This window comes from Alosa pseudoharengus, unplaced genomic scaffold (genome assembly GCF_046254945.1).
Source record: "Alosa pseudoharengus isolate Yale_2024_CS ecotype anadromous, Long Island Sound unplaced genomic scaffold, YU_APseudo_1.1 YU_APseudo_1.1_scf_7, whole genome shotgun sequence".
In the NCBI taxonomy this organism is placed as follows: Eukaryota; Metazoa; Chordata; class Actinopteri; order Clupeiformes; family Clupeidae; genus Alosa; species Alosa pseudoharengus.
This window is the reverse complement of record NW_027468859.1, coordinates 39,853,764-39,869,343: the sequence shown is the minus strand read 5'-3', so window position 1 is coordinate 39,869,343 and position 15,580 is coordinate 39,853,764. Positions and strand designations below refer to the sequence as shown.

The 15,580-nt window shown below is 38.8% G+C and overlaps 2 protein-coding genes across 2 annotated transcripts; one reads left to right on the top strand and one right to left on the bottom strand.

Moving 5' to 3' along the window:
- Window positions 1–4,383, top strand: LOC143109355 (peptidase M20 domain-containing protein 2-like). The gene is made up of 7 exons (XM_076272067.1): window positions 1–838; window positions 1,232–1,380; window positions 2,144–2,286; window positions 2,382–2,536; window positions 2,752–2,878; window positions 3,472–3,579; window positions 3,755–4,383. Exons 1-7 carry the CDS (start codon window positions 434–436, stop codon window positions 3,889–3,891), a joined length of 1,224 nt encoding a protein of 407 aa, XP_076128182.1. The 5' UTR covers window positions 1–433; the 3' UTR covers window positions 3,892–4,383.
- An 814-nt stretch (window positions 4,384–5,197) lies between these two features.
- LOC143109340 (gamma-aminobutyric acid receptor subunit rho-1-like) lies at window positions 5,198–14,699 on the bottom strand. Its single transcript, XM_076271997.1, has 10 exons — window positions 14,599–14,699; window positions 10,821–10,871; window positions 10,441–10,547; window positions 9,403–9,470; window positions 8,452–8,675; window positions 7,164–7,246; window positions 6,939–7,079; window positions 6,688–6,840; window positions 5,854–6,050; window positions 5,198–5,656 (listed from the first exon to the last, which is right to left on the bottom strand). The coding sequence occupies exons 1-10, from the start codon at window positions 14,697–14,699 to the stop codon at window positions 5,327–5,329; spliced, it is 1,455 nt and encodes a 484-aa protein (XP_076128112.1). The 3' UTR covers window positions 5,198–5,326.
- Window positions 14,700–15,580: the final 881 nt, after the last annotated feature.

Genomic DNA, 15,580 nt, shown 5'->3' with positions numbered 1-15,580 from the left:
CGCGTCCTTCTGCCAGGGGTGTCAGAGGCGGTATTACGCACTTTCACCGCTCTCTGATTCACTTAGATCTGTAGGCCTATCTATGCGGATCGGTCACATATGCAACGAAAAGCAGTTTTTTTCTGTTGTATTTAAATAGGCTACCAATGTTATGTGTGTTTGCCGTAGGCTATAGCCCTTGAACACGATCTGAATCATTGTCGGGACTAAAATAACTCGTGTCGAAATGTCCTCTCGTCTATAACTAGAACACAGACTGCAAGTCTACTTTAACAGAAGAGGTGGCGACCAACGTGAACTTGTTGCAAGAATTGTCACAATTGCTGGGTGGTCATTTAGCCTACTGTCTGCTACATTTATCCTAGAAAACTGCATGACGTCGGTCAAGATTAAAGCGAATGTTTGCAAGTCGAGAAGTCTACAACGCTGAAAGATGAAGGGGTCTGAATCTCTTCAGGATTTGAAAAGGCAAGTTTGTATAACAATTGATGAAGCCAAGGAGAAATTTTGGCACCTTAGCCAAGACATTTGGACTTGTCCAGAGCTAGCGTATGAAGAGAAAAAAGCGCATGACAGACTGGTAAGATTTTTCAGTGAAGACAACGGATGGATCGTAGAAGGTCACTATAAACTTGACACGGCATTTTGCGCAACATGGGGACCCTTCGGAGGAAAGTGCGCTGACAATGAAGTTCATATTGGTTTCTTGTGTGAATACGATGCTTTGCCTGGAATGGGGCACGCTTGTGGCCACAATTTGATAGCAGAAGTGGGGGTAGCAGCAGCAACAGGCTTAAAGGTTTTGTTGGAAACTCTGTCAGACTGTCCACGTGTTAAGGTAAAAATACCATTTCATTTTTGATCAGTTGACTTGCCTATGAATGTGTATGGCAACAAGGTAACAATAATGTTTTTCATAACTGGCAGCATTGTGTTATTTTGTTAGGATAGGCTATAGCTACTATCTCTCTCTCTCTCTCTCTCTCTCTCTCTCTCTCTCTCCCATCCCGTGGATTCATTTTTTTATTAATTTTTGTGAAACCATGATTTTTTTTTTGTGAAACCATGATTTTTGGTGAAACCACTTTTATTTGAAGAGCTTAATATCTCCTCTTCACTTTTTTCGAGTAAAACGCCACAGAAATGTAGCCTATAGGCCTAATCAAGGGATACATGACTTACTTTTTTGTTGCAGTTGATCTTGAAGGCCTACATGTTTTGTCTTTTTCAGATTACTGTTTTTGGAACTCCTGCAGAGGAAGCTGGTGGGGGGAAGGTTGACATGATTGATAAGGGGGCCTTTGAGGGGCTAGATGTGGTGTTCATGGCACATCCTTCACAAGAGGATGCCACCTATTTGCCAATTATTGCTGAGCACGAGTAAGTGCAGTATAGCCTTAGTGGCATTTCTTGGAAGGTTATGGAATCAGGCTACATGGGCAAAGTTAGCCTATTCCTAAGCATTACAACCATATGTGACAATTTCAACACATGCCTACAGGCTATTAGCCTACTTAGTATAACACCAACCCTTTTTAGCGACCAAATCAAAATATAAATAACTCCATTGGACGTATTAGTTTTTCGGTAGCGACTCGCTACGCCTATGCTGTAGCCTATAGCTATAATGCTAGGTGAACGATTTGCATATTACAAGTTCGTTTACCATCATGGCTTCGTATAGGTGAAAATCTTGGTAGGTCCTACCTTTAAAGACCCTATGTGTATTTAGGCCCTACAGTAAGTGTGTAGTAGCATCTAGTGGTGAGGTTTTGGAATTGCAGCCAAATAAATGGCACTAAATCTGGTGGCAGAAATAGGCTACAGTCACAGTCAAATGGCATAAAAAAAGCGAAAGGCCTTCATAAGAGCCAGTAGTTTGGTTTGTTCTTTCTGTGCTACTGTAGCAAGATGGGGGCACAATGTGGCAGGAGACCCATTCCCTATGTAGATATTAAAGGCTCATTCTAAACTCAGGAAACACAACATATTTTCAGGTAATTATTGCATTTCTGCTAATAAATCACCTTCAATCACAATCTAACTTTAATTTCTAGCTGACTTGCCCATTTAGTGTCTAATGACGTTGATGTTTTTAAGCTATGCTTGTACTGTATGTGCATGTGCATTTGTTTATCCACAGCGTTGTTGTGAGGTTCCATGGCAAAGCCGCCCATGCCGCTGGCTATCCTTGGGAAGGGATCAATGCTCTTGATGCAGCTGTCCTTGCCTATAACAACCTTTCTGTTCTCAGGCAGCAGCTGAGGTCAGACTGGAAAGTACATGGTGAACCCCCGCCCATTCCCCACATAGTCGAACACATCAGACATTTCCCTTGACTAATACAAAGCACCTCATGGAGTTTTGATGCGTATTTGCAGGTATTATTCGTCATGGTGGGGTTAAACCCAACATCATCCCAGACTTCACCGAACTTGAATATTACCTGCGAACACCATCACGCAAAGACCTGCAAACTATCCGAGCCAAAGCTGAAATGTGTTTCAAAGCAGCAGCCATGGCAACAGGTTGTGAGGTAAGTGGGATGAATGTTTATTAATTATAAAATCCCCTTGTTGGTTGACTTATGTACAACATATGCACTTGCCATGTCACTAAGCTGTTAACCTGTGTTTCTGTGATATTGAACTTATAGGAACACCCCAATTTATGGGGAAATTAGCATATTTCCTTTAAGAATGGAAAGTTGTGTTTGTGTAAGAATATAATTTACCATAATGTCACTTCTAGGTTGAAGTTCTATTTGCAAAAAATGAGTTTCACAACTTATTGCGTATTCCTACGCTGGAAAGGCTGTTTGAACAGAATGGAAAAGCTTTAGGCATGGAGTTCATCCCAGACATCAATGGCTCTGAGGGTAAGCATTAACAAACTGCTTTGTCTGTAGAAACCTTTCCATTCACCACACATTTGGCCCGCAACATATAAACATATTTAGGTCTTGTTTGCACATAGAACAAAATGTCAACTCTGCTCATATAGTCATCATGTTTTGTTAAGTACAGGTGTTACGACGGAGTATTAGGGCCACACATGAAGAAACAAATATTTTTGCCATGACGAGATTAAACAAGACATGTCGACTTTAAAGTCGCCATGTCGACATTAAACTCGACATGCACACATAAATGCACACATATTAAAGTCAACATGTCGACTTTAATCTCGCCATGGCAAAAATATTTTTTTCTTCATGTGTGGCCCTAATACTCCGTGTAGACATTTTGCTTGGGGATGATATGGGGGTGATATGCCTACAATTTAGATTTCTCTTGTGTTTTTTTTTTTCTTTCTGAAACACATTCAATATATAAACATGTCCTCACAATAGGACCCAAAAGGGCTGAAAAACAATTTTGGCATCTTTATGAGTTCACGTAACAGGACAAGTGAAGAATGTGTCTCTATTTGCCACAGTATCTTCTAAGAATGCATTTCTTATTCTTAAAGGTTCAACAGATTTTGGGAATGTATCATTTGTTGCACCTGGTATTCACCCCAACTTCTACATTGGTTCTGAAGCTTTAAACCATACAAAAGAATACACAGTGGCAGCTGGTGAGTCTCAGGAGTGTTTATAATTATAATGTGGTCTGAATAAGTAGTTTAGAGGATATTTCTACAATTTATTTACTATAGCTAGATTATATCAGGTCTCTTTTAGAGTAAATTAGATTATTGTTGTCATTTTTTGGTCATTCTTTAATTATGCATTTTATATCTTGGTCTTTAGGTTCAGAGACAGCACAGTTCTACACTTTGCGGACTGCCAAAGCTTTGGCTATGACAGCCCTTGATGTCATTTTCTGCCCAGAAATGATGCAGAGGGTGAAAGTAGAATTTAATGAGGCTAAACTGAAAGAAGAATGAGTATAAAATTGAACAAGACAGAGGGCAAGACTCTCAACACTGAATAATAACTTAACAATAGAAAAACAACTTAGCCAAGCTTGGAAAGATGATCAACTTAAGGGAGAATTCCGGCAGCTACTGCTACACTCTGGGGACATGTTCATGAGCAGCTACTGCTACACTCTGGGGGCATGTTCGTGAGCAGCTACTGCTACACTCTGGGGGCATGTTCATGAGCAGCTACTGCAACACTCTGGGGGCATGTTCGTGAGCACCCATGTTCACTGTAGCTGTCTGCGCAGATCCAGCTGTTGGCTGCAGCAACTTGAGCTATAGGTAGAACCGTTTTTTTACGCACCAGCAGTACTAGTGAACACGAGAAACAGAGATCTATGTGAAAAATCGCCGGAATTCTCTTTTAAATGGGACATAAACAACATGGGACATGGCTAATATTGTTAGGATTTAAATAATGACTAATTCTTATATAATAAATAATCACTCTTCCTCCACCATTTCCATTATTTTGTGTCATCTTCAATTGGACAGGTCATCATTTCATATTTTGTAAAAAAAAAAAAAAAAACCTTGTGAAGTTATCATACTAGCAGTTCACCCAAGATGGCAGGGTTTCAGGGGTTTGGGAATACCAAAAGTGAATGTAAAGCTGATTTTCACACACACAAAAAAATGTACTGTAGGCATCTTTTAGGGCATGTCCATAATATCTCTTGTTAAATATCAGACCCTCGCCCTGATATTTCCTCATAAAGAAAGTGAAACGTCTGACAGGTGGGACGATCAGCATATATGGTGACCCCTTGACCGTGTATGAAGATTTGAAGTAAATCAGATCAGTTCTTTTAAAGTTATGTGTGAGCATACACTCACAAACACACAGATTCACAGATGGACAAACAGACAGATCTGAATATAATACCATGTGCTCCCTACCAGGAGCAAGGATAATCATTTATACATCATAAAGGTTTTATTTGTACTTCTTTTATTACATAATGAAGTGGATATTACTTATAATAAATTAGCTGTACTATTTACCATTCTAATTAAGAATTCACAACAAATACAAAACCATCAGATGCAAACAGAGGTTTACAGTAACTGTGATTATAGGTCAAAATGATCTTCCCTTCCCTTTGTTGCAGAATACAATAGATTGGAAAAATAAAAAATCCTGAACTAGAAATGTTAAAAACTTCTTACTGGCCAATATCACAATTATTACATTGACATCAATCATGCATCTCAGTACCTGGTTTTGGGGTTAGTGGCACTGTTTAGGCTTGCTTATTGGTGCTGTTTAATGTGGAGTGCCTGACACTGGAGCCACATACACTCTGTACTCTGTACTCACCCGGTGTTGAAGCATTAAGAGAAATTCCTTGGTGTGCCAACAAGTGCCCATTCCAGTGAACATTATTTTCAAAGGACGTTATAAATAGATGGCCCAATAAATAATGTTGAAGAGCATGTAAGCCCCAGGAAAGATGACTCGTGAATATTTGTCTATAGCGTGTGTGTCAATCCACATGCTGTTGTATGCTCTTGGGTTTCCAGGGTGAGTGTCCTGGTCTCCACTCAGTGCCAGCTGCACCAGGATCCTCTCCCTCTGCACCCCGTTCTCCTCTGGTATACTGTAGTTTCCTGTGGTGTTTATGTCCTCCTGCATTCCATAGTTCCCTGTTGTGTTGACATCCATGTCGCTATAGCTGCTGCTCATCATCATCTGGTCAGGGTGAGCGAGGCCACATGTGCATGGAAGCTAAAAACAAGGTTGTCAGCAAGGTAAGCAGTCTCACGCCTACATTGGTAGAGACTGTAAAAGAGCACCTACAGAATAACAGGCCTAGGACATGATGTAATGGCTTCTTAGAAAAGACTGAAGGAGAGAAGGTTCTACAGGTGCATTTAATAGGTATGTAAATGCTTTTTATATCTGCCCAAATCAAAAACTCTTACCCTTTCTCGTAGTTTTCTCTCTTTCCGTTCTTGCACTGTTGACAGGTAGTTAACAGCTGCGTACTCTATCACTGACAGAAATACAAACACAAAGCTGACCCACAGGTAAATGTCCACAGCTTTGATGTAGGAGACCCGAGGCATTGATGCATTCACTCCAGTGATGATAGTGGACATAGTGAGCACTGTGGTGATGCCTGGAACACAGACAAAAATAGCAACAAAGTTTAGATCATTACAGTGTTTTCTTACATGTTAGACATTCTGGAATTCTCTGGAATACATGAAATCTACAGTTACTTGGTCAATGTCATACACTGAAACATACCCAACAATGGTCACACTTTACTCTGATAGTCTACTCCCTTTCTACAGATGTAATATATATATACTGTATATACAGTATGTTTGAGGGAATATTAGTGCACTGCCAGGACACACCTGTGACATCACCGTCTAACTCAGTATGGGGGTCAGTGTTAGCTGAAACAAGATTTAAATTGAGATTAGAGCTGCAGCAGTGTCCCATGCTACCTATATCCCCCATGGTGCTTATGTAGCTACAGCTGAATTGAAAGGATGTTCCAGTGGGAAAGCCTCTTCAACTACAAAAAGAATGCTTATTTAAGTATTACTAAATATACTCTGTGTGCCATAACCCAACAGCTAATCAAAATATCCCTATTGAACTTAAAGCATTTGACTGTCCTTAATTCATACCCTAAAATTATGATCTGGAAACTAACTGGATAAAAAATAATGATCTGGAAACTTTTCAATGGCCTTTATATAGTATCAAATGTCAAGTTAGGGTGGAAATTATGGTAAAGATACCTAATGGGACCCTTGCTGGTACAGCCCGCCTATCAATCCAAAAGGACACCCAAGACAGCATGACCATGAGAGTGGCAGGAAAGTAAGTCTGGAGCAGGAAGAAGAAGATGTGGCGTCTCAGAGTGAAGGTGATGTACAGCCGATTGTACCAGCCTAAGGGGTAACACCATACACACAAAATTTATATAAACTACATTTGTGTAATACTTTTCTGTGTCATTTTTTCTACTGAAACAGTCGTAGACCAGTACCTGTGCTGCTGTAGAAGGCTAGCTTTGTAGAAGTGTGGAATTTCTGTATTAGGAACTGTGACACTGAGATTCTCTCATCTGTTTGAAGTGATTCATTCCCTTTCTTCCAGTAGAGCATTAAATCATCATCAGTATATGCATCTGCAACAACACAAATAAACATTCCACTGGAAACTTTTAAAAGGGAATTTAAAAAAGACAGAAAAAAGTGGTTTGATGACTTACAACTCTCTATTTCAAGCGAGCACGTCTGTGTGTCCAGAGGAAATCGGCTTAGGTCCATACTGCACATAGCTGTAACTGTGACCCTAGAAAATCATAGCGTGCTTGTTAATTAAGCAGTGAGCATCACATGCATATACTTCAGGAAACAAGATGGAGAAGGCTCTAAGACCCTGGCTAAAGATTTTTAAAGTGAGTTTGTTCAAACAGAACAAAATGGATGTTGACAAACTGGATACAGATCATGTAAATCCAGACAGATCCAGAGGTAGGCTACTGTAGAGGCGGATGAGGTATTATTTTTTGTACATTAAATGCACTAACTGATGTTTTCACTAACATCTGAGCTAATCCCTATGGGTATTTAATGATAAATTCCAACAGGATCCCCTAAAGTTATAAAACCTTCCTACAATCTGTTTCTACCCAGCAAAGCTCCATCCACATCCCCTCATCCCTGCTGCAATATTCCACATGGCCAAAACGTCTGTATTAATTGTAATTATTCTTAGCGCAGATGTGTGCACCATGCAGTGTGTTAATGTTAAACGGCATGTGTGAGTTTTAAAAATTATTATTATAAAGGGGACCAAGTTCTGTGCAAAAGGATGCCCTCATTACCATCAATGTGTCTTGTAAGACATTATTTTACCACCAACATAGTTTCACACTTTATATTTCTAACTCAAACTATTTTCAATTAAGTATTTCCATATCGACACAATAGACATATTAGAATAGCATTTTCTGAACGGAAATACCAGTGTTTGCTTAACAAAACGTTTAGGAAATGTTATGTTGTAGAATAGAGCTTAACTTGTGTTTACATAAGAGACGCCCAGATTTTTGGGTAGCTTCTCTCGTAATTACCCTCATGGCCTGCAAGTGACAGACCTAAGGCAGGATGTACACGAGCTGAAAAGTGCATAGTTGAACTGTTTCTTTTTGCATGGGAAAATATGGCCCTGAATGCATAAATAGATGAATGAATAGGTACATGACTGATATCAATAAGGAGCCAAATAATCCTTCTTCTGTCAGAGATCAACAAGATGTGGTTTACTAGTTTTGGGCATACATCTACAAGTTTTTCTAAATGCTACCCAAGTTCAATCTTACACAGTGACTGGGACATGGAAAATGGACATTATTTGATGTTATGCAACAAATGCATGACACTTCGCCATGGTCAAATGTACTGTGCATGGCCTGTCAATACAATTTCAGCAGATTATTGGGCGAAGGACTTAAAATCTCACACCTGCATGGATACTGGCTGCTAGGTAGTTACCTCAGGCTGTAGAGAACTTTTCCATCAGGGTACACTCTTAGCATTACATTATCAGTGGTAGTATCATGGGTGAATGACCTCTTAGAGTGTACAAAGAACATATCAGGAACCCAGATCTTCTTCACCAGACGACTATCAAAGGTCATGCTCTGGTTTTTATTGCTGGGAAATGATAGGCGCTCATCTTTCCAGTAGTGCCTCAGGTACAAGGTCATGGTGAAGTCCTGTGTTGGATATAAATACTGCTTATTGCCAACGTTTGCATGTAATTTATACATAAACACTGTTGCATCATCTGTAATACATTGTAACATATAACCCACTATTACAACTTGTGAAATTAAGTGAATGTATTGATAATCCATCTTCTAATCTGGTCTGTCTGTTGATGGGTTTGTTCATGCCAATTTGTTTGAAAATTAGCTTATTTGGCATCTTCCCCAGAGTAAGATAAGAGGATACACACCCTTTTCTTCTCTTTGTGTACAATAACCCAGTCTGACACCGTTAGCCTATATACAAATAGTTCAGTGGTAGTGGGTCGTTACGGGGTCATCCCTATGTTCCCCGCTCGGGGTTAGGGTTAGAGTTAGGGTCCTATGTTCCCCGGTCCCATCCAAAGTGGGGAACATAGGACCCGGGGAACATACTGTAGGTATGCTCCCGTGGGTTACAGCAGTTAGCCTATAGCTAAAAGGGAGCTTAGCCTACAGTGAATTATGATAAACTACAGTAACGGTGTCAGACTGGGTGATATTGTATGCACATAGAAGAGAAGGGTATGTATCCTCTTATCCAACTCTGGGGTAGACAAGCAAATAGGCTAAGCCAGTTTCCTAAAAAGCGTGTTCCTTTCAACCTTGCACTTGTTTCTGCATCTTCAGCATCTGTGAGGTGGACCTAAAACTATTTAGGCTACACAACTGTGTTTTTATCCATAAAGAGCTTTACCATATCAACTTCAGAAATTTTGTCCAGACTCTCAACTTGGACATCTACACCTACAGGAATGGCTGGTCCTGTATACAGAAAAAAACAAACATACAAAATATACATAGATATACAAAACAATTATTTGACAAAGTCAAAGAGGAACACTTTTGCAGCCATAGCATAATGGTACATTTATATGTATACTGTATGATATTGTATCAAAAACACATGAGAAACTCCCAGTTTCCCTAATCCCTCATATCAGGATCCCATAATCCCTAGCTCTACACAGCCTCTCCCAGTGCTTTTGCCACGGAAACAATAAATATGTGGTTGATTTTGTGCTGATGCTGAACTGAAAGTATAGAGCAGAATAAACTGCTGTGTAGTAACGTGATAACATTTTTACGTTTTCTCTGTAGATTATGTTCTATGTGTTTTATACAGTACGTCCTCACTATTAAATAGGCAAATTAGTCAAACCAGACTACAAAGTGTTTCTTATCTTATTTTTTGCTAATTTAAGTTTACCACAGTGGTAAATGGACCTGATATGTTGAAGCATTATTACATTAATCATACTTCATTTTAACTCATGAAAAATAAACAGGTCAGGTCATAAACAGGTCAGGTCAGTGTAAATAGCTGCCTGCTTTGGGTCTTAAGATTCAGATTAGCAAACTCTGACATGATTTAATTCTACACTCAAGCAACGACTGGTCATGGTCTGTAATTATCTGCCTCTAATCCAGGATATGTTATGTAATCAATTCAGAGTATAGGAGATAGGCATAGACACAAATTATAATAATGGTGTGTGCTGCTGTGAATATCCAGCAGGGTTGTGCAAAATTCAAATTGCAAGTCTGCCTCCTGTTTGCTACCTCAATTGAAATTCAAGTGTAATTCAAGAATTGAATTGGAATTTAAGAGCCAGTTTCAATTCAATTTTGGAATTTTGCACAACCCTGATATCCAGAGGACATTAGGGACACAATAATAAGTGGTCAATGGTCTCCAGAAATGATGACACTCTTACGAAGATTACAAGAATACCTCCAAAACCAGGCCTCATGATGAAGTCATGGTCGTCTATTCGGAGGAGCTGTTCAGATTTTGTCACAGGGAACTTGGTCATATCAGAGCTCCTTTTTAAAACTGGGCTGTCAGGGAAAAGTATAATGTCACTGTCAATACTCATTTTTAAAAATAAAACTGTCATTTAAAACATGTTGATGAGCTTGCATTGTCTAAGATGAAACATTACAGTGAACGAGAGGTTTTACCCAAGAGTCAGCCTGGATCAATATTTGGATAAAAATGGATCAAACATGATGCTATTGTGCTTCTGTATATTTATTGAAAGATACAATCTGGAAAAATGTCTCAAACAATTGAATGGATTGTCGTGAGGTAATTGATCATAAATGGGGTACCTGCCAGATGAATGACTTCTTCCTCCAACCAAGTAGGATTCTCTTTTAGACCTGTGAAGAAAAACACTGAATCAGCTTCGTTCTGTCTTATGATTATAAAAGAGGGAAAGTATGATACGCAAGTATGACATTATTCAGGTTTTTGATGTATTTTAAAACATAACAATAGCTTTTAAAAGTTTTGAGTGGCAGGGCATTTCTTGTTGCACACAAATATTTGAACCGGTCCTTAATGAGCCATACCCTTACCCAAACATCTGTCAAATATCCTCTGTTATGAGACCAATATACCCAAAGTCTGAATTTCACATTGGTTTCCCACTCCCTTTAAACCTTTAATCACATCTTATGAAGCCATAGGATAAAACCATATAACCATACATTCAGTATGTGTATTCACTTTACAAGGTCACAAAAGATTACATATTCCAGGACCTCTCCAGGTAGAGAAGCTTTATTAGGACAAAGTCCAGATAAAACCAAGCCCATACCATCACAGAATAAGCCTGGCAAAACAATTTCATCAATCAAATATATCAACCAGTGATGGAAACATTACATGAATTATATCAAGAACGTGTGCCATTGCACAGTAGAAAAAATATGCAAACATTGAAAACTAATTTGTGTGCTACCAAACCAAACTACATCACTGCATTTGTGTATGGGGAATAGCTCAACAGATAAATTAAGCTACCAAAACAACCAAAAACATCTTGGTTGTCTCCAAGAGTAGTACATTACATTTACAAGTAAAAATGCTGCTGCTATTATATGATTTCAGATAAGGATTCTAAAGCTGATTTTGGTGTAAAAAGATGAGTGAACTAACACTGTAAGTAAAAGGGAACAGTCTTCCTCACTTGAATTGATTTAACAAGTTGTTCCCTCCCTGAACAAGGAACTTTGCACTCATCTAACACAGGTTGATATTCAGACCTGACAGCACTGAAGTGGTGTGACTCCGTGGCATCAGTGATTTTTTTATTTTATTTTTCTATTATAGAAGCCCATGTACTGGGCCCATGATTTGATGTGACAAATGCTTAGACAGCAAGGCACACTGAGACATTCTAAGGCCAGAGTCAGTCTCTTCCGAAGATCAGCGCTTTAACAAAACAAGACAATCTCTCCTCTTAGGCTCCCACTCTTGCACAGACAAACAAAATACATTAAAAGCTTAGTTCCTTGTAGCCTACATCCTCCTACAAGATAAACCTGTAGTAGTAGTCAACATGGATGCCAGAAATAAGACTGAAGGCAGCAAAGAGCCATCTGCCTGTCAACAAAGCACCACTGATCTGATTGATACATTTCTAAAAAGAAAGATCCACTGAACTATAGCACTGGAGAGAATGTACTTTTGGAATATCATCTCACTGTATAGTCTGGGTGAACCCACATGAACCTGTTAGCACATTTGAATTTGCTCTGCAGGTCCGTCTGGAAAGGATCCCATTATGCCAGTTTCTAAACTTCCAGGGGCGTAACCAACAGTGAAGTGAAACTTAAATAGGTACATTAAGCTTTTACCAAATTGTTTCAGACGTGCAGCAAACACGTTTTTCTTATAAACAAAAATGTAAAAGATAGTTGTTTACTCAGTTCCAAGGAAAATGCACGTCAATGGGATCCTTTCCAGACGGACCTGTAGAGCAAATTCAAATGTGCTGGGTTCGTCTATGGGTTCACCCAGGCTACTTAATGGGTTTACATTCCTCTGAAAAGTAACTTAATCACAACACAACACAGCTCATGAGATATACAGTACAAGTCATACTTGCACAGTGTATGTGCTGTAGTAGAGAGTCGTGACATAATATGGAGCATATCACCTAGATGTTTTGACCGAGACAGTTCGTTTTCAAATATAGTGTTTGACTTATTATTTGACTTATTGTTGCCTTTTTCTGACAAGTTTGTATGCCTCTGCTGTGCAAAACATGTCCTTTTACAATTGTACAATTAAATTACATTCATTTTAAAATGAATGAAAATAAATGCATTTAAAATATAATTTTGAGAAAATCTAGATGCACTGATATCAAATGTAACACACACACATTAGTCAAAAGGGTGAGTAGCTGGAACTCAAATGGCAAAGAAACAGTGAACAATGCTGCCTAAGGCTGTTTTATTGTGTTGTGCTGTGACTCTCTCTCTCTCTCTCTCTCTCTCTCTCTCTCTCTCTCTCTCTCCCAGAGCAATGGAACATCTACAGTGATAGCTGTGCCGTATATAGTTCCTTCATCCAAACTATTCTGATTGTTGCTACAGGGAATGATAACACTGTGATTGTGTGTGACACTCCAGAAAAAAAGTACAGTACAGTACAAAAAAAACAGTTCTTCCAATTTTGTGAGCTTTCATTTGCAAATTCAAGGATTGCCTTATTAATTCTCCTATTAACACAATATCTCTGCAAGATGTTTGCATTATAAGGTATTTATTTCATTTAACATTTTTGTTGCAATAGAAATACTCGACTACAATTTATGACAATTACACTATTTCTAGAAATTTCAAGAAATTAATTAAAATCACTCCGATTTTAACTATATTTATCACAACCATCCACAGCAAGATCCTAGAAGGACTGATCAAAGCATTGAAAAAAATGCACAGCTTCTAACTTTACATTCAATAGCTTTAATGTGCAACATTTCGCCTAGGGTAACAGTACACAAAAATCACGGTTTGGTGTGTACCTCCGTTTTGAAGTCACGGTTCGGTTAATTTTCGGTACAGTGAGCCTGTAGGCACTGCTAACCTAAAATTGACTGATAATATTGCTGATGTGCAACGGGAACAGTATTTTGAAAAGGTGTCAAATGCTTTTTGATGTTAATTGACTAAACTGACATAGGTCCACCACTATGTTTGTGTGGGAAATCAATATTTGAAACAAGGTCTGCAAGCAAAAAAGCCTACTGTTGATTACTGTTAAAGACTGCATTTGGTACATTCGGTACACATCTGTATCGAACCTAATGTCCTGTAGCCTACCTAAACATTCGGTACAAATATGTGTACCTTTACACATCTAATTTCGCCTATAGGCAACCAAAACCTTGGAGTAACAAAGGGTTGGAATTCTGCTATTCTGCTATACCAAGGCAATAAATCAAATGACCCCCACCACGTTCACACCCTCACACACCAAAATTAGATGTTATGCTACAATAACGTGGATTGGGGATATGTCTTATGGGTATTTTACACATTTACACACAAGTCATTAATGTGTTGTTTTTTCTTAATTAGTTGAACAGTAGATTATTAGTAGTATTGGGTTCAAGTGGGCCTACTTAGGGAGCATTCATATCTATAAAAAAAAGGAGTTAATATTATACATTTTCCATGGAGTGCTAAATCATTTACTCCCAAAGTACATTAGTTTAAATAACGATTGTTTTTAGAAATAGGCTATGCCATCGCAGGAAGAAAGGTGGGGTGAGGTTCCAATGGGAATCATCAATCAATCAATCAAGCAGTTTTCCAAGAACACAAACTGCAATATGGGTAATGTTTTCTAGGCTAAGCTGGGAGAGACTCCGACTACTCATCGAAAAGGATTGTTGCTGTTTTTATTTATATGACTTTATAGGCTATAGACGTATACGACATAGCCTATAGACATTAAACATGCAGGTGATTAAAAAGAAACATTAAGAGTGTGAATGTGATGTGAAAAGTTTCATCACACTTTTTCAATTAGGCCTACAAATATGCTGTGCATGCATGCTGAGATAGACTACTTACTTGAGATGTTCTTTACCTGATCTGACTTTGTGTTTGAAGTGGACGTCCCCTCTTCAGATGAGAAGACCTGCAAAAAACTCCGAAAAACCAGATGATCAAGAGGGCATCCGAACGCATGGTCCTTGCGCACACAGTGGGGTAGGGAAATAGACCAACTCTCCGACTGCGTCTCAAATGAAAATTAGTTCACAAACATTTTACCACAACCTAACTCAGGGATATAGTTTCAAACATTCTAACATGCCCAATTGATCTTTAGCACACAGAGGACGAAACGAAAGCCAACAAATCCTAACGTAAGCTTCCACGCATTTCACCTATTCCGTTCGCGGTACTAGGAGTACAACACTGACGTGTTATGGGTGGGAAAACGGTGATGCTTTGCGTGCACCGTATCAACTCTGCATTGGTTTTCGATATCTCCATCCGTCTTTCGCATGTGTCTTTAAGAATTGGCTTGTTGGACTTGTTGGTTGGCTTGTTTCATTGTATCCCATTGCTTTTATAATGTTGGCTACATTATAGCTTCTGTCCGACATCTCCAAATGCTCCAGAAGAGATTAGAGTAAAAGGATTTTGATGTTTTTGAAAATATTAAATATTAAAAATAAAACAACAGTTTCCCTAAGGCTATGATGAAGTGACTGAATAGGATCTAACTGTCAAATAAGCCTATTACTTTTGAACAGACATACCTTGTAAAGATGAGCATATTAATAATGGACTATGTATGTGGCTAATGCCCTGCCTGGATGTAGTCATTTTCAGACAAGCTATCGAAATTTGTCAATATTAACTAATCAGTTACAGAACTGGTTATGAGTGAAAGCTGTGATTTCCCTGGAGCAGAGCCAGCATTACACATCAGCATAACCTTACAGCATGTTCAATAATCTTGCATCATCCCATGTGCTCAGTCCCTTCCACTGGGCTTGGCATGCTATGTTTGTTGTTGAATACGCAAAACCTCTTGATGATTTTTGTTACAACTATTTTAA

What these genes read in the sequence shown, in the direction of transcription:
- LOC143109355 (XM_076272067.1), top strand. Translation starts at nt 434, where the DNA reads ATGAAGGGGTCTGAATCTCTTCAGGATTTGAAAAGGCAAGTTTGTATA. An exon ending in AGACATCAATGGCTCTGAGG is followed by an intron (nt 2,879 to 3,471) that starts GTAAGCATTAAC and finishes TTATTCTTAAAG; the next exon opens with GTTCAACAGATTTTGGGAAT. An exon ending in AGAATACACAGTGGCAGCTG is followed by an intron (nt 3,580 to 3,754) that starts GTGAGTCTCAGG and finishes CTTGGTCTTTAG; the next exon opens with GTTCAGAGACAGCACAGTTC.
- LOC143109340 (XM_076271997.1), bottom strand. Translation starts at nt 14,699, where the DNA reads ATGCGTTCGGATGCCCTCTTGATCATCTGGTTTTTCGGAGTTTTTTGC. An exon ending in ACCAGCAAGGGTCCCATTAG is followed by an intron (nt 6,051 to 6,687) that starts GTATCTTTACCA and finishes TCTGTGTTCCAG; the next exon opens with GCATCACCACAGTGCTCACT. An exon ending in AGAGAAAACTACGAGAAAGG is followed by an intron (nt 5,657 to 5,853) that starts GTAAGAGTTTTT and finishes CCTTGTTTTTAG; the next exon opens with CTTCCATGCACATGTGGCCT.